Source organism: Asterias amurensis, chromosome 9 (genome assembly GCF_032118995.1).
Source record: "Asterias amurensis chromosome 9, ASM3211899v1".
Classification (NCBI taxonomy): Eukaryota; Metazoa; Echinodermata; class Asteroidea; order Forcipulatida; family Asteriidae; genus Asterias; species Asterias amurensis.
Window position 1 is genome coordinate 20,368,987 of NC_092656.1, and position 23,581 is coordinate 20,392,567.

General features: G+C 40.2%; 1 protein-coding gene across 2 annotated transcripts; it reads left to right on the forward strand.

The window, feature by feature from the left end:
• The first annotated feature begins 49 nt into the window (after positions 1 to 49).
• Positions 50 to 23,559, forward strand: LOC139942377 (GON-4-like protein). 2 transcript variants are annotated; one of them, XM_071939243.1, is made up of 27 exons: positions 50 to 163; positions 994 to 2,174; positions 2,780 to 2,884; positions 4,085 to 4,147; positions 4,352 to 4,474; positions 4,928 to 5,239; positions 6,057 to 6,231; positions 6,826 to 6,945; positions 7,202 to 7,242; positions 7,780 to 8,001; positions 8,916 to 9,002; positions 9,879 to 10,041; positions 10,617 to 10,827; positions 11,341 to 11,503; positions 11,819 to 11,941; positions 12,491 to 13,891; positions 14,361 to 14,411; positions 14,819 to 14,908; positions 15,758 to 15,856; positions 16,075 to 16,218; positions 16,896 to 17,039; positions 17,529 to 17,750; positions 17,934 to 18,074; positions 18,296 to 18,929; positions 19,325 to 20,159; positions 21,352 to 21,454; positions 21,758 to 23,559. In XM_071939243.1, the coding sequence occupies exons 2-27, from the start codon at positions 1,008 to 1,010 to the stop codon at positions 21,905 to 21,907; spliced, it is 7,089 nt and encodes a 2,362-aa protein (XP_071795344.1). In that variant the 5' UTR covers positions 50 to 163; positions 994 to 1,007; the 3' UTR covers positions 21,908 to 23,559. The 2 variants fall into 2 exon arrangements, with proteins under 2 accessions (XP_071795344.1, XP_071795345.1); XM_071939244.1 differs by having other exon boundaries at positions 6,060 to 6,231.
• The last annotated feature ends 22 nt before the right edge of the window (positions 23,560 to 23,581 follow it).

Below are 23,581 nucleotides of genomic sequence, written 5' to 3' on the forward strand. Positions count from 1 at the left end.
CCCTTTTACTAACGGACACTAGAGGGCGGCATACATAGAGGATATAGGCGCTGAATCTGAAGGATAATAAAATTAACGAACTGAAAAGCAAATAACTGTTTATCCTCAAGGCAAAGCGCAAAATACGACAAATGAATAAGGAGTACAGCACAAAAGGAAAAATGTGAGTACAAGATTGTTATGTTATCATTGTTTGGACTGTATCGTGTATACTCTTTATCTATCTTTATGAATTTAAAAATTATAGAATGACAAGTCAAGCTCAAGTCAGTGTCTGACATTTTTCACTGACTAACTCATAACTGAGTGTTGTTATATATATTACTATACTGTAGTAGTAGTAGGCTAGTCACACTCGACACACTGTATCCACACTCGACTGACGCCAGTGACGGACTGTCCGACACTCTCTGTGCCAGCAAAACCGAACAGATGGAGGTAGAAATTAAGTTTCAACCAAACCTCCAGATGGAAAAACAGATAATTTAAAACACGCAAAAAATTGGTGGCGACGTGCAGAAAATTATCCAATTTATTAAACCCTACCTATACCTGAAACTAGTCCTAGGAATATTGATATTATTGTTATTTATGAATTGTTTTAGGATTTTTTTTCTTCAGATTGTCGTATTTACCTCATTATTTTAAACAAAAAATCATAAAAAGCCACCAAAAAAACACAATTTCGAAAAAGAAACGGTCGTGTTTACAACTTCAAAGATGTTCTACTATTCGTGTACTTCTAGAAACTATATATAAGCTCACGGGGAGCCTTATATATAGTTTCTAGAAGTATTATCGGTGTACCACATCGCCAAAATTTAATTTCAATTAAAAAGAAGAACATTTCTTTTTTTAATGTGATAGGTGAACAAAAGGGTATTTTTAAGTCTTGAGCGATAATTTTGGTAAATTTAATCAAACATTACAAAGTAATTTATGTTAAGGTACTTTGCAGTTTACACATGTGTTTTTGTTCATTTTGTTATGCAGGCCGCATCATCATAATGGCTGACACAAGTAAAAGGAAGCGAAGAAGTTCATCAAGTTCTTCACCAGAATGTGAACAAGATCCCGCTTCAAAAAGATCACGACTTTCTCCAGACATTCCTGGAGAAATCTCAAGTGGAAATGTGGTATCTGATAGCACTGTTGAAAAAACGGCGTCAAACCCACACCTGGAGCCAGCCATCTCTAAAGATGGAGTTAAAGCAAGTGGTGGAAGTGATGATCAGAGACTTAGTTCAGTTGAGTCCGTGCTCTCCGATCAAGAGCAATCTACTCAAATAGTTAGAGAAGCTGCCCTCGAGGATTCTACCAGTGAACAAGATTTTCCTAAGGCAGTAGTGTCTGTAGATGATGATGCTTGTCCACCAACTGATGTCCAAAATGTTGAGGATGAACATTCAAACTCAGACACAAGTCCAAAAGAATTGCAGCAGTCGTCACAAGACAGTAGTCATGAATGCAGCAGAAAATCAAACGAGGAATATCACACAACTGTGGGTGAGGATAGAAAATCAACGGACAATGTTAACAATGAGAGCACACATGAAAAAATACCAGACTCGCCCCGTTTTGAAGGCACAAACACAAGCATGGCTTCACTGGACACTGTCGATATGGAAGCAGTTCAAGCACTGACTTTCCTAAAGCAGTCTGCATCACCAACAAAGGTCTTATCAGGGCCTTTGTCAAACCAAGGAAATAGCGATACGAGGTTGTACACCGGAAGTATCAGGAGAAAAGGTTTCGCAAAGGGCTCCCTTGCAAAACAAAAACTTAAAAAGAACTCGCAAAAAAAGCTAACACCGGTGCGGTCCGACGAAACAGACTCCGAGGGACAACAGGAAGGCTTCTCCTCGTCACCCAGCAGGATGGTGATTGATATGCAACCGACGAGAAAGTCAGCGCGACAAGCAGCGCAGGAGGACAAGGAGAAACCCTGGAGTGCAATGATGAAGAAGAAAGCAAAGAAGAAACTTGGGAGGATGTTTGAGGCGGGCGGGGAGAGGAAGGAGACAAGAGGTCGGAAGAAAGGATCAAAGGGGCCCTCGCTTGATGCTGATGAGGTTCAGCGCGCAAATGAAGCGTGTGATCTCTTGGAGAAGAGACTTGAAGAGAATGCCGTCAAGAATAACCTTTCTGTGGTTAATGTGAAGAACATTCTACATGTAAGCAGTTTCTTTTTTTAAAACCACTTCCGGTACTGAGAAATCTTTACTGAGCCTGGGATCAATTTCTCAAAGATAGTCCCAACTAGTCCTAGGACTCTTTAGGATTTATTAACAGCTTAAGGCTTGTCCTAAGTTGGACCACTCAAGATATGACTACTACACTAGTCTTAACTACATGTATTTGTGAAATCAACCCCTGGTCACGGTATTATTTTTTTCTGAACTTTTCATAACTTTCAGATTCACAAATTTACTTTCATTTCCGAGCCTCCTTAATATAAAAAGGAAATATTTAAAGATAGTAAAAGATCAGCATTTTCCCTTACATGTACATTGGCCTGATGGCATAATGCTAGTTAAAACACCTGAAGACCAGTCAAAATTCTGCCCTGGGGTTTCTGGCCGTGGCTGCGGAATTGGCCACAGCACCTTATGAGTCTCATAATTCAAAACTTCAACAAGCTGTTTTGAAGAGAATAATGATTCTAGGGCCTTGAGAATCCCTTAGATAAAGTGCTGTACACTGTATGTACTATATAGAAACTAATTACATTGTATTACCTTCATTGTTATAAAATGTCATTGGTATTCCTTTTTGGCAGCATGTGATCACCAATGAGCACGTCTTAGCAATGGTACGTAACACAATGGATGATGGGACGCCGGGGGACAATATTAAATCTCCAAGCTCGCCGGCTGTTGTGTTTGTAAGTAGGCTGCTAAAGTGTATGTTAGAAAAGCATTTAATATAGTTTTTTTCACAGTGATGTTTTGGATGATGTACTCGGGCCTGCAACCTCTCTGAATTTTGATTGTTGTTTTAGTTTGTTTAATCCCACTATTCCTCAAAAAAATTTCTTAAGGCACAGGCCAAGTTAAAGGCAGTGGACACTATTGGTAATTACTCAAAATAATTATTGGCATAAAACCTTACTTGGTGACAAGTAATGGGGAGAGGTTGATGGTATAAAACATTGTGAGAAGCGGCTCCCTCTGAAGTGCCATAATTTTAGAGAAAGACGTAATATTCCACGAATTTGATTTCGAGACCTCAGATTTAGAACTTGAGGTCTCGAAATCAGCCATCTAAACGCACACAACTTCAGTTGACAAGGGTGTTTTTTTCTTTCATTATTATCTCGCAAGTTTGATGACCGATTGAGCTCAAATTTTCACAGGTTTGTTATTTTATGCTTTATGTTGTGATACACCAACTGTGAAGGCTAGTCTTTGACAATTACCAATAGTGTCCACTGCCTTTAATAACTAAATTGGTATTAAAGGCACTGTACACGTTTGGTAATTGTCAAAGACCAGTGTTCTCACTTGGTGTATCCCATCATAAGCATAAAATAACAAGCCTATAAAAATTTGGGCTCAATCGTTCATCGAAGTTGCCAGAAAATGATGAAAGATAGGAATAAAAGACTTCTAGCTAGAAGTCTTTTATTGTTTTAGTGTGAAATTATCCCTTTCTCAAAAACTACGTTACAGAGTTGTTTCCCACAATGTTTTATCCTATCAACCTCGTTACCGAGTCAGTTTTAAGTTAATATTTGTTTTTAGTAATTACCAAACATGTACCTTCCCTTTAAGCAAAGGAGAGCTGTTGAAAGTAAAAAACATGGTGAGTAACGACTCTCTCTGAAGTAAAATACTTTTTGAGAAAGAGCTAATTTCTCACTAAAGTATTTGAATCTGAGAAAGACTTGAAGCCTGAAGCCCTTTTTTTCTTCATTATTTCCTTGCAACTTCAATGACCAGTTGAGCCCAAATTTTTACAGGTTTGTTATTTTATGCATGTTACTAATTGTAAGTACTGGTCTTTGACAATTACCAACTGTGTCCATTGCCTTTAAACAAAATAAAAGACTATAACATATTATGTTATTTCTTTTTTAACTTAGGAGCCTAAGATGACAAGATCGAAGCTCAAAGAAGTCTCTGAGAAGTCAGGAAACATGGGAAATGTAAGTTCATTATTTTTCATTTTTTTGCTGGTCCGATAGTTAACTCACCTGAAGACCTGTCTAAATTCTTCCCCGGTGTTTCTGGCAGTGGCTGTTGAATGCAAAAGGTGTAAGAATGATTGGAATGCTGTATGGCGTTCTAAACCAGTGATATGTTTGTTTGTTTGTTCCTCCTGTTTGTAAACTTTGATTCTGTTTTTCTAGGTGCCGTTCGTTTGGCCCGTATCACCAATCAAGAAATCCAAACAGGTGCCACAGTTCACTGACCTGATGTTCTCGGACTCTGATGACGACGATGAGGACTACAAACCGAGCCAAGAAGACTTGGTAAAGTCTAACTAAAAGATTTCATTTTAATAGCCTAGATTGATCAACTCTGTATGTAAGACAGTTCTCACAAAAACAGGAAAAAAAATTGTATCTACACTGCCAAAATTTTTCTCTAACAGCCCTTACGTGCAACAGCATCTTGAAAACTATACCGCAATGTATCTTTGGACACTGAGCACATTTAAAGAAATAAATTAAGCTGCCAACATTGATGCAATGCTGTAGTGTACATGAAACTATGCTAGGTTTTATAATTTTTTACAACATCAGTGTCGTATAATGGTTGTCAGTGACTCCGATTTCTACCAAAATCCTTTGTGCACCGATCATTAACATTTGGGCAAATAATAACACATGCTTGCAAAATCACAAGGAATAATTGTATATTAGAATATAAAGAGAGATATAGAATATCTTACAATAATTTATGCAAATTTCATCTTCTAACAGCAAAAAGACGAGAGTGACTACGAGAGCATAACATCCTTCGGGTCTCCATGCCCAAGCACCCCTCGCTCCAGCCTCAACACCTCATTCTTTGAAGACACTGAAGAAGAAGGAGATGTAGAGTCAGCACCCCCTCACAGCCCCTTACGCCCCCCTAGCGTTTCCCCCTCACCTGCCAAAGGGGGGCATCTCCGGGCGGTGCCTGTACCCATGGGACCTCCCCCGCCCAAGGTGCGGTTTGATAATAAGATTAAAGATGACGCTAAGTTTCTTAAACAGCTGGATGAAGTTAACATGGAGTTGGAAAAATCTGAGGTAGGTTGCTGACGAGGTTTATACAGGCCTGGAATTACACAGAGACCATGGGTTCTGTTGCCTCCTGGTCTTTACTTTTTTGCCCTTCACAGGTTGAATCAAATGTCACTGGATCTCAATAGAATTCACTTCCACTTAGTGTGTTTATAGAACCTGTTTCTCTTAATGTAGAAATGAAAACCATTCATGCATACCCCAGACAGTTTCTCTACTCCTTTTGGTGGAGAGCGCGTCACGTGGGTGTGCATAAACCTTTTGTTAATGACGGGTAAAAAGTGTTAATTCATGAGCGTGACACCCGACCTTGCACCTGTTCTTATAAGACAGTTTCTTCATTCCTATTGGTCGAGAGCAACGGCTGAAACAGTTGTGCCACATCACGCGATACGCGCGACGCCCACAGCATTCCCTTATAAGGAGTTGTTTACGCGAGGGCAGCGGAGGGCTCTACCATTTCATAGTTGGAGGGGTGTTGTGTTGAAAGAAATCATTTAACAATTAAAATGTTTGCATTTATTTTACTTTTTGACCAAAAAGTGATGATGTTTTTGACCGAAAAAGGTATTTATGAATGGGAATCAAAGTGTATTGAATCGGTTTTCAACTAGTGGTTTAAACCCCCCAAGGCCTGGTTCTTTATAATTTACCTCGACTTCGTCTCCGTAAAATTATCAAGAAGCAGGCCTCGTTGGGATTAAACCACTAGATGAAAACCTCTTCACCACACATTGATTCCCTGATTTAAATTTGAATATTTATCAAAAGCTGTGTAACAACCTTCATAACCTCTGATAACCATTTGCATGATATCAAATAGCAGGATACGATCGCCCATCGCACCCGCTCCAAGTTTCCCATCGACATACCCTTAGAAGAAATTGAGGCATCCTTCGTGGCTCCTGACATCACTGCAGACATGTTTGATACGTGGGATGACTGTGAAGATGATAACGAATGGGTCAGGTGGCTCGCTGGCCTCCAGAAGACCACTGGTAAGATCTCTAGATCTACTATTGATAAGTTATTGGGGTTTTTTTTATCGTTATTGTTTATTTCAAGTATTTGGTTACAGTGTTCTAGTTTTACTTCTTAAAGGCACTGGACACATTTGGTTATTACTCAAAATATATATTAGCATAAAAAGTTACTTAGTAACGAGCAATGGAGAGCTGTTCATAAAGTAAAACATTGTGAGAAATGACTCCCTCTGAAGTAACGTAGCTTTTGAGAAAGAGGTAATTTCGATACCCAGTCACGACACTTGTGCCCTTGGGCATGGCACTTAACCAAAACTGCTTCATAAACGTTGGGTAGGTAGTGCATTCTGCTCTACCAGCCAGGCTCCCTAGTGGATGATACCCATGCCTACATCCTTACGGACTGTGAAGGGGGTAACCCTGTTTAAGCCACATGAGTGGGTGGCAACGGGCTTCGGGTGGTAGTTGATTTGGGTCGATAACCCAAATCAGTCCAGTGTAGCCCTCACCTAGAAGGGGCTGTCCGTGATGTTAAGCGATCACTCAATAAAAATTAAATAATAAAAAATGCTTATTATCTTTGTATGTTTCTATATTTCTACCTGAAAGACCCAGAGGTTAGCGATGTGGGGGACGACGATCAAAACGATCCAGAGTATAATTTCTTGGCCGAGGAGGAGGCCGTAGATGAAGAAGACTTCCGCAATGATAAGACTGTCGAGATAACCAGTAAGTCTTCATTGAATCAAAACAGAACTGCAGTTTGGAGGCCAGTAGTTTTAGTAGTATTGTGACATCACACTTTGCTTCGCAATTAAGATTTTATATTCAGCTTAAATTCAATCTTAGCTCTTTGAAAAATCTACCCCAACTTTGTTATTTTTCCACAAGTAGCTTTGTTTATCTTTGTGCCATTGCTTTCAAATCATGAACAGTTTTGAACATTTTATTCAGAGTCTTTTTTTTGTTCTTTTTATCTGTACAGAGAAAGAAGTGAATGAACTCTTAGATGAACTAATAGACGCGGTAAGTGAATTTGTCTGTATTTTTTCTCCCCCAAAGGGAAGTGTTGAATTTACATCCCCACTATCTTCAGGTACACCGTGCCTCAAATCAAGCACCAAATTAACCTGCATAATACAATGAAAACCTGAAGTATAAGTTCTAATTTTGAAAACTGGCCATAGACATAAGACATTAGAACTGTATTAATCTCCAAAAAGGAGACATTTTAATATACTTACTTACTTTCGTTACTTACTTAAAAGTAATTAAAGATCATTTATTTACAACAATAATCGAGTTGGATTCATTATAAAAAATACATTCAAAGCTTCAAATACATCAGATAAACTTTAAACAAAAATTAATCTATGTTTACAAGTTGTTGCTGAGGTTTAAATAAGATACAATGCTCGCACAAGTTTAATAAGCACCACAATATCAGAAAGTAATAACAGTCAAATACAAAAATAGCACAAGAAACACTGCACAATGATTAAAGAATAACAACATAGATGTTGCGTATCATAAACAAAAAATCCACATATTATTTCACCACAGTTTGAGAATGAGGACTGGGCAGCGGACTTTGACATGCAGCATTTCGACAAGCCTCAACAGCTGACCCTGTCGGACATGATCGCACAGCGGCAGATGACCTACCCTAAAGACGGCAAGGGGAAGAAGAACGTTCAACAGCAGCAGTCGCAGCAGCAGCAGCAGCAGCAAGTCATGGTGTTCAACCACCATGAGAGGATGCAACTGCAGCAGCAAATGCAACAAGTAATAATTTCAAAAATCTTTTTAGTTTCCTCTGGTGTCTGGTTTCTCATTTCTGTGCCAAATTTCATAGAGCTGCAAAAGCACAACAGGTAGCTAAGCACAACAATTTATGCTTACACAAATACAACATCATGTTTAGGCTTTTCAATTGCGGAGGTGGTCGCAACTCCTCTCCCAAGACGGTTAGTTTGAAGTTAAAGTTGTCTATCTACTAGGACGGCTGCCTTCACACGGGCAAGGCAAGGCCTCTCGTGGGAGAAGATGTCTCTCCTTCGTAGACACCCTGAAATGAGACACCGGCTCGGCCAGTGCTGAGGAACTACGCTCCTGCATGCTGGATTGGAACATCTGGGGAAAAAATCACTGGGCAGGCTCGAGCTTCCACATGGCGCTTGACTTGATGGTGATGATGATGATGATGATGATGATGATGATGATGATGATGATGATGATGATGATGATGATGATGAATAAAATTACTATGTAATGAGTACAATCTGTGATTGTGTTTATCCTGCTCATTTCTGCTCAACCTTTCTTTTTTTTTTTCTTTTTTTTTTTTCTTTTTTTTTTTTTTATGCAAGTCGCCAGACACAAGGCCTGAAGGCCACTTTAATGTGTGGGCTTCAATTATTTTTTTCCAGAGGACGTTGCCACCTACTCCTAGGACTAAAACAGGGTTACCGCTTTTACAGTCCATACGGATGTAGGCTTGGGAATCATCAGTCTGAAGCCTGGCCGGTAGAGCAGAAAGCACTACCTCCCCAATTTTACTCGGCAAGTGTCACAACCTAGATTCAAACCCACACTCAAACACCTGATCAAACACCAGAGCTTGAATCCGGTGCTCTAAACCGCTTGGCCATGACATTTGTTGGACTATCACCGTTTCCTTTTATTATTTACCTTTTCAGCATGTGCAGCTGCTTTGTCAGCTGAACCTTCTCTGCAGGGGTAGCCCGGCTATGGAGCCACACAAAAACCAAGCCAAGCAGTTCCTGGTTAGTTCTCGCACTACATACCTGTCAACAAAATAATGATCTCTTTAAAATACACTGGACACTATTGGTAATTGTCAAAGACCAGTCATCTCACTTCGTGTATGCATAAAATAACATACCTGTGAAAATTTGAGCTCAATTGGTTGTCGAAGTTGAGAGATAATAATGAAAGAAAAAACACCCTTGTTACACGGAGTTGTGTGCTTTCAGATGCTTGATTTCGAGACCTCAAATTCTAAATCTTAGGTCTCAAAATCAATTACGTGAAAATAACTTTTTTCTTGAAAACATTTCTTCAGAGGGAGCCGTTTCTCACAATGTTTTATAATTTCAACAGCTCTCGACTAAAAATTATTTTGAGTAATATCAATAGTGTCCACTGCCTTTAAGATACCTGTTGGGCGTGATAAAGCCTCTTTAGAAGAACTGCATACTATCTTTCCAACTCGCGCTAATGTTTTTGAGCAAGAAGTAGAAGTTTTCTACCAGTGTTATTTTTTCATTAGGGATAAAAACAATATTGTCCCCCATGGTTTTACAAGCTGCAGAGAACGATGGAAGTCCTTACCTTAAAGTCTTTGTTTCCGTTGGTTCAACTTTAAAGTTCTCACAAGTCTAGGTGTTTAGGCTAAGAAGAAAAAAACCAACAGTTGATCATCCCCACTCTCATCCTTTTTTGATGCTGCATACAAAAAAAATTGCCTAATTTTGGTACAATTTTTTTCCTTTGTTTAATTTACCAAATTTTGGGGGGACTTTAATTTGTTTGACAGGGATTTGAACCAAAATAATATGTATGTAACCTGTACATTTATTTGGATTTTAAAAATAACTTGAACCTCATAATCATTTTTATGTTTTCTGTCTTTCCGTTAGAGTGAGTTGGACATGCTTGCTGGTCGCAGCGAGGAGACGGTATTGGCGAACTACATGATAGTTGGTGTCCAGCAGCCTTATGGGCCTTGCTCAGCCTTTAGACCATGCAATCTAGCTGGTGCTCTGGCGATTTGTGAACAAGAATTTGTTGTCACGGAGAAAGGTTGGTTGAAGTAACAACAAAGTCAGTAGAGACTCTTTTGTATTATGCGTTGTACAAGAACTGCTTGTTATTACTATTATTATTGTTTTTTTTCATGTATTGTCCAGAGTCATGAATTGATTGGAGGAAATAATGGAGCAACACTAGGAGACTTTCTGGGACGATAGGTGGCAGCAGACTTACCAGGTAAATCCATTGTTCTCTGAAATATGCGCATGGTTTGAACTGCGTAAACAATGGAAATTTACCCTGTAAGTCTGCTGCCACCTAGCGTTGGAAAGTCTCCCATTGTTGTTTTGGGTTTTTTTTCAAAGTTTTTATTTTTTTGTATCATTTTTTTCTCTTTTTATTCAATCAAAATATAAATATTTCCACATTATGAAATAAGAATTTTTAGATCAATGACAGTAGGAACTTACACATTTCTTAATAAATGTCTCTTAGACCCTTCTTCAAAATCCTGTGAATCAACCAAAACAAAACAATGGGCTGTATTTCTTATCTTCACCAGCCGATGACATTCCATTAACACACCCATAGTTTCTATTAATTAAACACATAATTTCCTTTTGTAGAATTGGCTATTATGAATGCGCACGAAGCCTGGAAAACCGTAGCCAATGAAACGACCCGATCGAAATCGCATACTATCCGTAGTCCGCCTACAGAGGGTGCCCAAAATATTATCGCTCATAGTCGAGTCTTCATGTACTCGGAGCTGTTACCGACAGTCAGTCTGACGGAAAAACCTCTCCAGAAAATCCACTTCGAGAAGGCTGAAGACAGGTAAGGAACTCATAAAGTTAATATACACACAAACTTGCTAAGCACAGCAAAATCTTGCTTAGCAGAAAAGTGGTTACTGGCCAAATTCTATTAAGTTTTTCATTGTTGCAACTGGTACTCGACTACTTTTTTGCTTAGCAAGGAAATATTTGCTAAGCAGTATTTTCTGCATAACAGCTTTATCAATAGGTCAGATATAATTTATCACATCTTTATACTTTTCCTTTCTGCCTGGTTTATATTTCCTGCCAATGCGAACAAGATGCGAAATTTGGTAGCGCAATAATCGGTATGCGCTGTTTTTCCTGTTGTGTCGCAAGAAACTTCGCTTCACACAAAACATTCGCAGGAAGTCATAGGCTATACTCTTGGTAGAAACTTTCTTTCCAATGTGACAATTAGTAGTATCTGTATTCGTAAGTGTGCCTATAAATTAGTTTGTTTTGACAAAAAACAATCTATGACCTTACTTTTAAGTTCTTGAGTCTTGACTCTTTTTTTATCTCTGTGTAGATTGATTTTGTTGGGATTGATGCAGTATCCACTCGGCAACGACCGTCAATCTCAGTACAGGTTGATCTGCCAGAACATGTTACCCATCAAGACTAATCGCCAGGTCATGATTCATGTTAAGAATATGTGCTGTAAGAAACGAAACTCCGACAACATCATTAGGGTAAGGGAATGCACAGAAAATACACTGAAATACACGTAAATTAAAACAACATCAACAGCTTTATAGACCTTTATCATACTGTTACCATGTTGTCATGTTCCCTGTTTCCAATAACAGTAATGAATGCTAACGTTTATTGCGCAAACATGGCACCAGACTATTATTTCGTCAAGCCTCAATTTGGTTACAATGAGTTGGAATGGAGTTAAATCAAGATGGCCACACTGTGATAAAGGTCTATTGTAATATAATACATTGTTTGGGGGAAAAAGAAGTAGTTTTATTTGATAATAAGAGAGATTTTATTTTGTTTAGCGTTGGCGTAAGCACAACATCATGCCAGACCTGAGCCCGCTTTGTGCACCTATACTTCCCGGCACGGAGCAGTCTCCGGTAGAGCAATCTCAAATCTATGATAAGAAACCAGAGTGGTTAAAGGTAAGCCTTGATTGCAATATTATGATAAGCTGAACATAATTCATTCAGATATAAAATTTGCTTTATCAACGATATGATATCATTATTATAGACTGCGTTCAACTAAAATATTTGAAGAAACAGAATCACCTTCACAAGCAAAACTCAATCAGCCTTTTTGAGGTATGGCGGACGGTATGGCGGACGTGATAGGAGTGGACTGTTTGGTTTGGTTTGGGTGTATACACACACATTTTGTTGTGTTGTAGCATTGTGTCCACCATATCTCAAAAAGGCTTATGTGGTTGGTCCAGAAAGTTTTAATATATACAAGACATGCCCAGTCTATACGCCCCTTGCACAACACTTCAACCTTCTAAGGATGTGCCTCTACCATTTCTATCGTTTAGGGAGTCAATTTCTTTGTGCACAATTTTGTCTACCAAAATGGCATGCAAGATAGGTGTGTGTAAGTGCGCTGCACACTGTGTGAGGGGTCTATACAAGTTTTCAATGTTTCTTTTAAACAGCCTACATCTGATTCTTTTATTTGTATTAATTTCCACACAGAAACTCATGTACCAAGCAGGGTTCTTTCCTCCAACAACCACCGCGACTGAAACCCCAGCTACTCCTTCCTGTTCGTCCTCAACTCCACCCCCTCCGGTCCAACAGCTTCAACCCCCAGGGGATAAACCTCACACTCTGACCAACACCGTTATCACGGTTCGCTCCATTCCAACTCCGTTAGCACTTCCTAAACGAGCGATCCTTCCGAAAGTGGGTCCACAAACTACTCAGGGGACCGTAAGTAATTCCACTAGTAAGGCGGCTCCGTCAGAAACAGACTCCTCATCGCCCAAGTCTAGTTCAGAAGGTCCTCAAAGACCTAGCACCATGCTGACACAGAGCTGTCGAATCGCTCCAAAGGCCCTCAGTTGTGTGACTCTGCAAGGTACTTCGGCTAACCAACCCGTCTTGATGCTACACCCACAACAGGGTGTCCTGAATACTATCAGGGGCAATGCTGTACAGATTATTACAACCACTGGAGGGTTCACTCCAGTAAAAGGGCGACAAGGTTGTCCGAGCCCATCCTTTACTCTGCTCAATTCCGCTTCTGACACCAAATCTCCAGATACTCAGACGTTAACCTCTACACTCAGAAGCAGGTCCAAGGTGTCGCCAACCAGTGTCACTCCAAGTGGCATCTCAGCCCTCTCGAACTTCAAGGTGCGTAGGCTCGATAATGTTTCTCCAGAACCCCCGCCAGAAAAGGATCTTCAATGTCATGAAGAGGACAATAGTTCTACAAACATTTCCAAAAGGCAATCTGAATCTTTTGAACTAGAAAAAAAGTCTGCATCCAGACAAAAAGTAAGGCCGTCGACTTTAAAGGGTCACTCGAGGTCGGCTTTTAAAATCAGTTCCTCGCTTGGACAAAATAAAAAAGAACCTGTCTCTGAGTCAAATAGCCCAGATGCTATGAAGCAGCCGGATTCTACTAAGAGCATCTCATCATCAACAGCTTCCGCACGTCCCGCAACTCAATCCGCTACAACCTCAACAACTGTCACAAAGACAGATAAGAAATGTTCAAACACTTTAAGCGAATCGGTTGCCCAGAAGGAGTTACCAAAACCCCCGTCCAGGAGCAAGAGTCAAACTCCAGACTCTTTACCTGGCGAAGAGGAGGATGAGGATACCACCAGCAGGGAAGTAGTTTCACCGGTCGACGTCTTAGAAAGTGGCAACTCTAACAGTCAAGACTTTGTGGATGCTGTTGACAGGCCTGATGGTCCTCAGAGTCTGGCTCAAGGGGAAGGCGAGACGGAAGAGATGGCGGAAGAGCTGGAGAAGACAATGCTGAACACGAAAATGGCTGCCAAGCGCATGAAGAGCAAGCTACGCAAGGATCTGGAGTCGACGGTGGTACTTCTGGATTCAAACATCGTGTCTAAAGATCCTAAGGTGAGTCGGGTGATTCAAAAGTTTCTTGAAGTGTAGACAATTTGAAAGAATGTGTTTTATTTTAAAGAGTCATTGGTGCTTCTCCCCCAAAAAACGGTGGTGACTTTATTACAATATCTTTGATGGAAGAGTCTACCAAGTAAAACCACAGTTTAAGACATCCTGCACAGTTTAAAAGAAATTGTAACTTGTCGTGGCCGGGTGGTCTGGTACACTGGACCCAAGCTCTGGTGTTGTCAGCAGCAGAGTGTTGGTTTGATACTCGGTCATGACACTTGTGCCCTTAAGCAAGGCGCTTAACCATGATTGCTTCATAAAAATTTGAGAATGATTACCAGAAGTTCCATTTAACCGCAAACTTAGATGGGATACTCTAGCTTTTAGACTAGCTTTCAGATACAAAGCGCCATTTAAAAGATTGCGTGTTTTTAATATTATTGTCTTTGTTTTTGATGTCTTTATTTTCCAGAGAGAAGAAAGGGAGACATCTTTTTCAAGGGCTTACCTCAACAAAGTCAAGGTAAATAAAGTCTCTCTTCACCATGTATCATGACAAAACAACTGTTGGAGTACTAAGTGATGTTTGAAGCATTGCATAGATAAGAAAAAACTGTAAACTTGGGGGTACGACCATGTAATAATTCTCTTTAAAGGGAGTGATGGCTCTGAAATGAGCAGGTTAGGTTTTGACATTTCGAACAGTATACTCTGCTCCTCTTCAGTAGAAAGCTTTTTCTATTGAGTTGAGTTGAGTTCTTCTTGCTTGACTTACTTTCTTTGATTTTAGAGTTGAAACCAACGGTTCTTTTCAGAACCACTCCAACTCATTTAGAGATAGTCATTACGTGGTGTTACCGCAAACCTTTCCATGTCATAGGTCCAACGTGCAAAGTTTCAAATGCTACTTTTCTTTGTTTTGGGCATTAGGAGAGATTTTCTTCCGAGCCGGACCGATACATTGACTTCCTTGGGATCTTCAACTCATTCTCAACGAGTGCAGAGCTACCAGTAGACGAGGTTATTTTTTCCTCTTGTAAATTTTCTGTGTTTGTCTGGTAGTTTGTTTGAGAGTTCTTTGAAGGCATATTACTTCGGGTGGGATTGCAGTCTACGACCTTTGCCAATCAAGAGCAGGGCCCAATTTCATGGCTCTGCATATCGTAAGCTCAGAATCGGCGCTTACGGAAGCAGGGAATTCTGTGCTTACGGCAAGCGTATTTCAAGGGTTAGCGGTGAATTCTGGCTTCTGCGTGTACGTACTCCATGTTACTGGGCATTCTTCGCTTACAAGGCTAATTCAGAAATTTAGCGCTTGCACGTAAGCGGGAATTGTGCTTGTAAGCGCAGAATTTGGCAGTAAGCAGAGCCCAGAAATTGGGCCTAGGTGTCTTATCACTGGACCACCTAGTTTGCCTGGTAGCTCTAGGCAGTTTGAATCCTATATTTTACCATCAGGTACCACAGCAATTAAATAAACAATAAAACTGCATCTGAAAAAAAGAATATTATTTTGTTGTTCCCGTACACCGTGTGTATGTTTTTTTTTTCACTGGAGTTAGAAAAGTACAAGGTATACATATGTGTTTGCAAATCATTGTATGGGTAAAACAAATATAAAATCTGCCACCAAAAAATCTACTTCAAAAGCACATAATCTACCCAGCAAGTAGATATGTATACACATGGTGTTACCGCAAACCAAATACACATTGATACAATAGCTCACCATGCAAATCCCATGTAATATCATAGCTGTTTTTTCATTTGCCTTCACTTTGGTACCATTTTTCTATTCCATTAAGTGTCAGGTTTAGAGGGGCCGTTACATAGTGTATTATTCTTCTTCTCTGGTCTGTATTTTCACAGTTATACCATAAGATATGTGAAGTATTACACGGCAACCCCGATCTCATTGAGGACTTCACAGCGTTTCTTCCTCCTGATGTGGCCCTCGCTTGTGGAGTGGTGAGTCAAAAACAACTAATAAATTACAATAATAACTCCATACACTCCTACTAGAAACCTTTGTTCTGCAAACAAAGACACCCTCGTTATCCCTAAAGTTGCCACCAAAGCGTATGGTCAACGTAGTTTTCAGATTGCTTCACCTCATTTGTGGAACAATCTCCCTCTACACATTTTCGGAATCCGTTAAATATCTTATATTTCCACTTTTTTTTCAGCTTATGGAGAACCTGGAGTTCGCTAAAGCGAGACTTTTCCTCCGTCAGGTTGAAGTTCATTTCCAGAAGAATCCCACCCAGTTCCAGAAAGTCCTTACTAGCATCACAGAGTGGGCTGGCAAAGAGAACAGGACAAATAATGAGGCAAGTGTCTTTAGCGGCCATTTGTGTCAGTTTCACAGACTCTTTTTAAAAAAGTTAAAAAAATGTTTTTCGTTTCCATTGACTGGGCAAGTCTTGCGCGTATTCAAACATTGGGACCCGTTTAAGTGCCTGAGGTTGTTTCCTTCATGAGTTAAAGCAATTTGCATGGGATGTTATTGGTCCCAATTTCTTTTTAATCTGCGCAAGACTTTCTGTACCAGAAAAAAAGTTACACATGCAAAACACCTTGTCGTGTCTGTGCACCAAGGATATATTTTGCAACCAGGTCATAATTTTGAAGCAGCAACATAATTGACATCCGGGTAAGTTTATGCGAGATTAGAACTTTTGATATTCTAAAACTTGCATTGTTGCACCGACATGAGTACTTTATTCTCTGTACTCTGTGGGCAGCCGTCGATTTCACCAAACTCTTCCTTACTTAGGATTAATCTTAGGACTTAGGACGAGTTTAGTTCCGTTTCCGAAGTCGTTAGGACGCATTGAACCCATTCTAAGTTAGGATGAGTTACTCGTCCTAATTTGAGATAGGATGAATCCTTTTTCAAGAAATCGTCTGCTCGGGATCCTAACTTAATTTCTTCAAACAGGAATAGGTCTCTTCTTTTGCATATTTAATTGATTTGTTGGTCTACTCTCCAAACCGCCCCTTACAGCTGAAGGAAAACATCTTCCCTCTTCTGAAGGGCCAGCCTCACCTGGAGCAGGAGTTTTCTCTTCTATTCCCGGATGAGCGACCTCCGGACAATTACATGATGGACTTTGAGGAAATTGTTTTAGACGATGAGAAAGAGAAGGAGGTATGACTCTTATCTGCTAAAAAAAATTTTTGTACGTGACCCCAAAAGTACCGACCCGATTTCATGGCTCTGCTCACCACTGAATTCTGCACTTACGATCACCATTCTCTGCTTACTGTGCAAGCGCATAATTTCTGCGCTTGCTGTGTAAGCAAAGAATGCATAGAAACGTGGACACAAGGATAAAATTCCCTGCTTTCCTGTAAGTGCAGAACTCACTGCTTCCGTAAGGGCTGATTCTTTGCATACAGTAAGTAGAACCATGAAATTGGGCCCAGATTTGTAGACCACAGAGGAAACGTTTTGTAATCGACAGGATTCTCATGTATCAGCGTGGGCACGAAGTAAGTAAGCTGTCCCTTGGTGGCAACTATTCTTTTCCGGCTCTAGAGCAAAAGGTTATTACCATTCCTGACTTGTCATTTTATCAAAACAAGGACAGAAGAAGCAGAGTCATTGTCCAAGAAATATTTGTCTTTTACCTCTCAGTATGACAGCTTCGAAGAGATTGAAATCCCAGACAGTGATGAGGAGATTCCGATCACCAAGTCCCGCGTCGGCCGACCACCCAACAAACCACCATCTAGCACCCAACCTCCCCCAGGGCTTAGGGCCTCTGCCCTCCATGGGTTCCTCCCCAACGCCAAGGCTGCCCTTCTCAAAGGACGACTCCCATCCATACTGAAGTCTACCTCAGGAGGAAAGAAGAAGGTATGAGTTGAGCACTTAACCATAACGTGCTTCCCTTCATCCAGGTGTATAAATGCTGATAGGTTCTGACCAAAAGTTTTTAGTGCCATTAATTATAAAAGTGATTACCAAATGTAAGACGATAACACGTGATTGGTAATATGTTTGCCCAGACTACAGTATTAATTTTCGTTCCTTTTACAGAGTCCGGCATTAGACCCTTGGCAGGAGCTGAATGCCCATCTACAGTACGGTACCCAGGGATGTAAATGTAACTGCCATGAGAAGTCACATGACACTAGAGTACAACGGAAGGTCCGCCACTGTGCCTACTGCAGTGCTATGGTAAGACATTTCAATTTCTTGTGAAAATGACAACTTTCCAAATGTGGTACCGCATCGATTTAATAGATGTTAGTTTTGCATCGGGCTAAATAATAAAAAAGAAAGCTCAGTACATTCCCGAGTTCAGTGGGAAAAAAAAAGAAGAAAGAAAAGATGTCTTGTTCTAGAGAAAGATCAATCAGTTTTGTTTTTACATTTGATACACTGATTTTTATTCTAAGGTTACTCGGACAGAACTGATAAGTTCTCTCAGAGGGCTCACCATCGCCAACCGTCGAAGAGGGCATCTCCTCAGCGGCTCCCAGCAGCCGGGAACAAGCGACGACGCCCCCCAAAGAAACTCCAAGCGAGGATCAGGTCGGAACCCCTCGGGGCGGAAAGCCTTAAAGGTCCAGTGGGCTGAAGCTGGAGACGACCAAGAAATGGAAGAAGAGGAGGAAGAAGAAGAACAGAATCCGTACAGCGACGCCGTCGCTCATCTATCCGAGATCTGCTCCAATCTCGCCGACTATCTCAACGAGAACGCTTCCTTATCGGAGGAAGACGAAGAGGAGGAGAAGGAATCTGACGATGATGATGGAAACGACGATGCGGAAGACGGTCAAGAAGATGACGATTATGAAGACTTGGAAGATGAGGATGAGGATAAACCCGAAGATGAGGACGAGGATGATGTAGAAGATGATGCGGTGATGACCTCAGAGGAGAGTCACGGAGTTGATGGGGCGACGCCTGAGAGCTCCGTCTCACCCGTCCTGAGCCAGGGTAGCCATGAGAGCTGTCTGTCGGATAGTAGTGGTAGTCGGAACACACAGCAGCCAGCGCAACTACCAAGCTCACAGACTACATTGCTAGGTATGTAACCCAGTCAAGTGAAACTAATGTTCGTAGGATTTGAAACTTTGCATGTAAATAAAGGGGAGGTTTGCGGTAACACCATGTGAAATCTCTTTTTTGAGTATTTTTGGTTCTTTGTGGTTAACAGCGTTTCGATCAGTATGCACTGAATACTCCAGCATCCTCCTGGAGAGGATCAGAGCAAAATGAGCAGAGCAAACGTGGAGATGTCAACCGCTGGTTCTTTTCAGAACCAGCCAAGTTAAGCTTGTTTCTAAAGACATACTGGGTATTCCTGTGCAAATGCATTATTTTGTGCCCTGTCTAATCTTTTGATACTTTCTTTGTCATTGTTTTATATATTTAAACCATTTAAAAATGACAAAATACTGTTATTTCGATTTGCTCTTCAGGGTCAGGTGTCGGTCTTGAAGGAAACGGTAGTCGTGCCAACTCTCCTGTGACGTACGCTAAGGATGAACGAAGCACCGAGGAGCACCTGAAGGAGCTGAAATCTTGCCTGGCTAAGGAGAAGGACGAGGAGACAATGTCGAATCCATCGTCTGTCCGGAGCTTAACGTGTCATGAGATACTGTCCGATTCCCCGGTCAGACATTTCAGCGCTATTGGGGAATCATCGGGCCAGGCGGGCAGATCGGTGTCATTATCGGACTCGGAAAAGAAAGATAATGTTTTGTTCCCACAGTCTGATTCATCAGGGATGGATTCCAAATCTCCCTGCAGTGTCATCACAGCAGGCAGTCCTGCTCAGGTCAGTGCTAGCGAGAAGAGCGTAACTTCATTACCAACAAAACCCACCATTCGGCGAGTGAAAACCGTCCGGCCGACCCACATCCCTGATGTGCCCTTTGGCCAGCGGAGCAAACCAGTCTCACTCTTTGAGAGTCTGGCAAAGAGTAGGCCGTCTCCCACGGAAGATGACTCTTTGGAAAATCCTTTCAAAACAGAAATTTTGAAAACAGAACCAGAAGCTGAGAGTAAAAATAATTTTGTAGAATCTGATCAATCTAACGAACCTGTTCCCGAGAAACGGAACCCAGAGGAATGTAAAACTGAACTGTCTGGAACAGTACCAGCGCCAGAAGCCTCTGCCGGGTTGTCGGAGATGCCCAAGACTGAAGAAGACTCGAGGGCGGAGCAAGAGAAAGCATCGGGGGCATCGTCGTTGTTATCAGCCGCGAATGTGGCCAGGAGGAAGGATGGAGAGGTGGTCGTAGTGTGGACAAGGTACGGTTAAATAACGAACTGAAATTCAGTTCTTTTTGTGTTTGGGTGGAGATAGAGTTTGCTGTTTTTGCATACATTTCCTGTAACAAAAGTACCTTTGATTGTTCTGACTGATGCACCACCAATGATTTTATTGAAATTTTGTGAAGCAGTATTTTCTGCTTATAACAGCCTTATGGCCCAAGTCCTCCCCTGCATTTTGTAAGGTTTAGATTTTTTATTGGCAGATTGAACCCTTTGGTTAAATCGGATAATTAATTTTTAATTTCCTCCCCAGTCTATCCTGTTGGGTATGCATTTGTTGTGTCTTGAGAATATTGATGTGTGCACCTCCTGTGTGGTAAATTAATTTGTGAACTTAAATATTATTGATATTAACAAAATTCAACTGTATTTTGCGTTTGATTTTGTCAAACTGAAGACTGGTTATGATTTACATCATGGGTACAGGTATACCCACCATAATCAGAATAATTTTTTGATGGAAATTTGTATTTATGTTGTGTTCAATCTTGTAGATGTATATGTACATTATATTTTATTGTGTATTTGTAATCTTGTCATTGCTCTTTTTATACCCTTTCATACTGACCAACCTCTGTCCACTTACTGTTCTTAGAAACCCAATTCTTTATAAATTGGTGACTTTGATTATCGGCTACAATTTTCCCGATTTTTTTTTATACCTTCCCAATAATCCTTTGCTCTTATGTTTGCTATAAATGGATGTTTTTGTCTGCACTTGTTTAAAATTCCTCTCACAAAGGTTGGGATTGGATCTAAAAGGCCATCTTCCCTACTTATTTCATATATTTGTTTTTAAATGTGTTTTTTTTTTGTGGCAATCCTTCGGGCTACAGCTTTTTTCTTTCCTTCCTCTGTATTTTAATTGCTGTTGCTGATCTTGTAATGTTTTTACCAATGTGCTTTATTGTACCTTTTATCTGCCTGAGAAATGAAAGAAATATAAAGGTAATCAGATAATAGTGCAGGTGTTGAGTTATATATTTGTGCCCGACTAATTATTTCTTTAAAAAATAATAAAAAATAGCTATTTTTTAGTCTGCTAGATAAAACAAGGAAAGTAGTGGTAGGCTTAAAGATTTTAAACTAATTACATAAAAGAAAATGCATTTAAGCTTTTGTAGCAACAACATTCTTCATCGTAGTTATCTCTTGATTCATGTCTTAGGGATGCGGATAGGCTGTTGTTGCAGAGATGCCGTGATCAAGGAGCAACGGAAGAAGTCTTTGAAGAGGTTGCCAAAACTCTCACTGATAAGTCATCTGAACAGGTACATTTATTTATGTGGATGATACCCATGCTTACATCCTTATGGACTGTGAAGGGGTAACTGGGTTTCATCCAAGGTGGCAACATGCCTCTGGTACATGTACAGTTAAGTGTTTCCTTGAATTGGCTGTCGGTGGCTTGTGATGTAAGGCGATCTCGTATAAAAAATATATAAAAATACTCTTCAAGAACTTTTTAAAAACATTTCGAGGGTGGGTTCAGCATAGGTGCTCAATAAATCTAATTATTATTTATTATTATAAGAATTGTGTATTAATTTTTTTTATTTTTTTTTATCGTGAAGGTGGAGCAGAGATTCAATACCCTGATGAAACTCTTTCAATCTGCGTCTCGGGACTCAGAAGAGGATGAGGAAAGTGAAGAAGATGCATCGGAGGATGAAGAAAATGATCAACAAGAATCAGACAGTCAAGATGTTGACGATAACGGCTAAAGGTCACAACAAGATAAATGAAATGTGTAGAAATTGTATTTAAAGTCACCCATTGCATAAAATTTCATGAGATTCTCGTTGGTCTATTTAACAGATGTTTATAAAAAGTGCAACAAAATAGTTTGAGGGCTGATGTTTCGAACCTGGGCAAAGTCTTTTTTAAAGGCTAAAATAAGTGTGACACAGTTATAATTATTATTTATTTTTTATTTAAAGTTTTGAATAGGGGAATAAAAAAGTGATAACAAGGCTATAAACAGCCGTTTCAGACTTTAGTCACTTCTCTTTTATACCGATCACAATTCTGTTATTTTCCAATTCTTGTTAGATCCTGAGCTCCGTTTAGCGAGGGGTTAAATTGCATGCAACGCACAGCCTTTGTGCGAATGCGTGTAGACTTTGAATTGAGTATTGTTTTTTGTATTTTATTGCATGGTGTGTTATTAGCGCTTGCGTAAGCTTGCGCGCCAGCATGCGTTTGGCTACGAGTGCTGAAGTTTGGCCAACCAGTCAATCTAAACGAGACCCAACAACTTATGGCACCATTCCATCATTTCATAAAAATGAGCGAGGCACCAGTTTTAACAATGTTAAACTTCATGTAATGGAGTTTTGGCTGGTAACCAGTTTCTGTTAAGCAATATTTGTCTGTGCTTAGCAAGTTTTCATGCTTACAGGCTTTATGAAAGCAGGTCATGTTTGGACGAGTCATGACAGTACAGAGTTACATGTATATAATTCTTCTATTTAATGCTATTCCCCAATTCAAGACTACTGGACGCAAATGGCTAACCGTGCAATGGACAGACTGTTTGGAAACACAATCTAGTGTTTTGCTGCATGAAATTTAACTTAAAGTGAATATTGATAACATAAAATTGCAATGCTTGCCACTTGTATAGATTTGAACACAGCTCAGATTAAGAGCAGTGTGAATAAAAAATAACAATATTGAAACCAATAATTCTTTGAAGTTCGTCTTCTCTTGGTTATGCCAATTCCCCTGTGCTTTTTACTGTGTAGTACATACATCAGGCGACGCACGTTGGTTTACCAACGTGCAATCATTGTTTCTCTTTTTCATGAAGGGACGTAATTTTTCCCCATGTCAAACAAGAACTAAAGCCCATGTGTAAATCGAGTGACTACGGCTAAGACCGTTGTTGGCTTTAGTAATTCAGCCATAGCCAGAATGTGATTAACTTCTGGCACATAAGAATTTTGTGGAAGTGTCGTGGCCGAGCGGTTAAGAGCACCGAATTCAAACTCTGGTGTTTCTGATCAGCAGAGTGTGGGTTTGAATCCCCAGCCGTGACACTTGTGTCCTTAAGCAAGACACATAACCATTGCTTCGTCCTTCGGATGGGACGTAAAGCCGTTGGTCCCATGTGTTGTGTAAATGCATGTTAAAGAACTTAGTGCACTTATAGAAAAAGAGAAGGGGTTCACCCCGGTGTTCCTGGCTGGATTGGCAGCATATTGCGCCACAGCACCTTGTAAACCATTACACTGTGCTTACATCTCAAAATTCGTCCCACTCCTTGCAGTAGTAATACCTGGCACTTTGTATCCTTTGGCAAAAGGCGCGTTATAAATTCTGTTATTAACTAATTAATTAATTAATTAATTGACTTTTATAATTGTCCGACAGTAAGATTTTCAACAAAATATAAA

Bases quoted from the DNA above. Each gene is read 5' to 3' on its own strand.
- LOC139942377 (XM_071939243.1), top strand. From the start codon at position 1,008: ATGGCTGACACAAGTAAAAGGAAGCGAAGAAGTTCATCAAGTTCTTCA. The intron at 4,148-4,351 runs GTAAGTTCATTA...CTGTTTTTCTAG, and splicing joins AGTCAGGAAACATGGGAAAT to GTGCCGTTCGTTTGGCCCGT. The intron at 7,243-7,779 runs GTAAGTGAATTT...ATTTCACCACAG, and splicing joins TAGATGAACTAATAGACGCG to TTTGAGAATGAGGACTGGGC.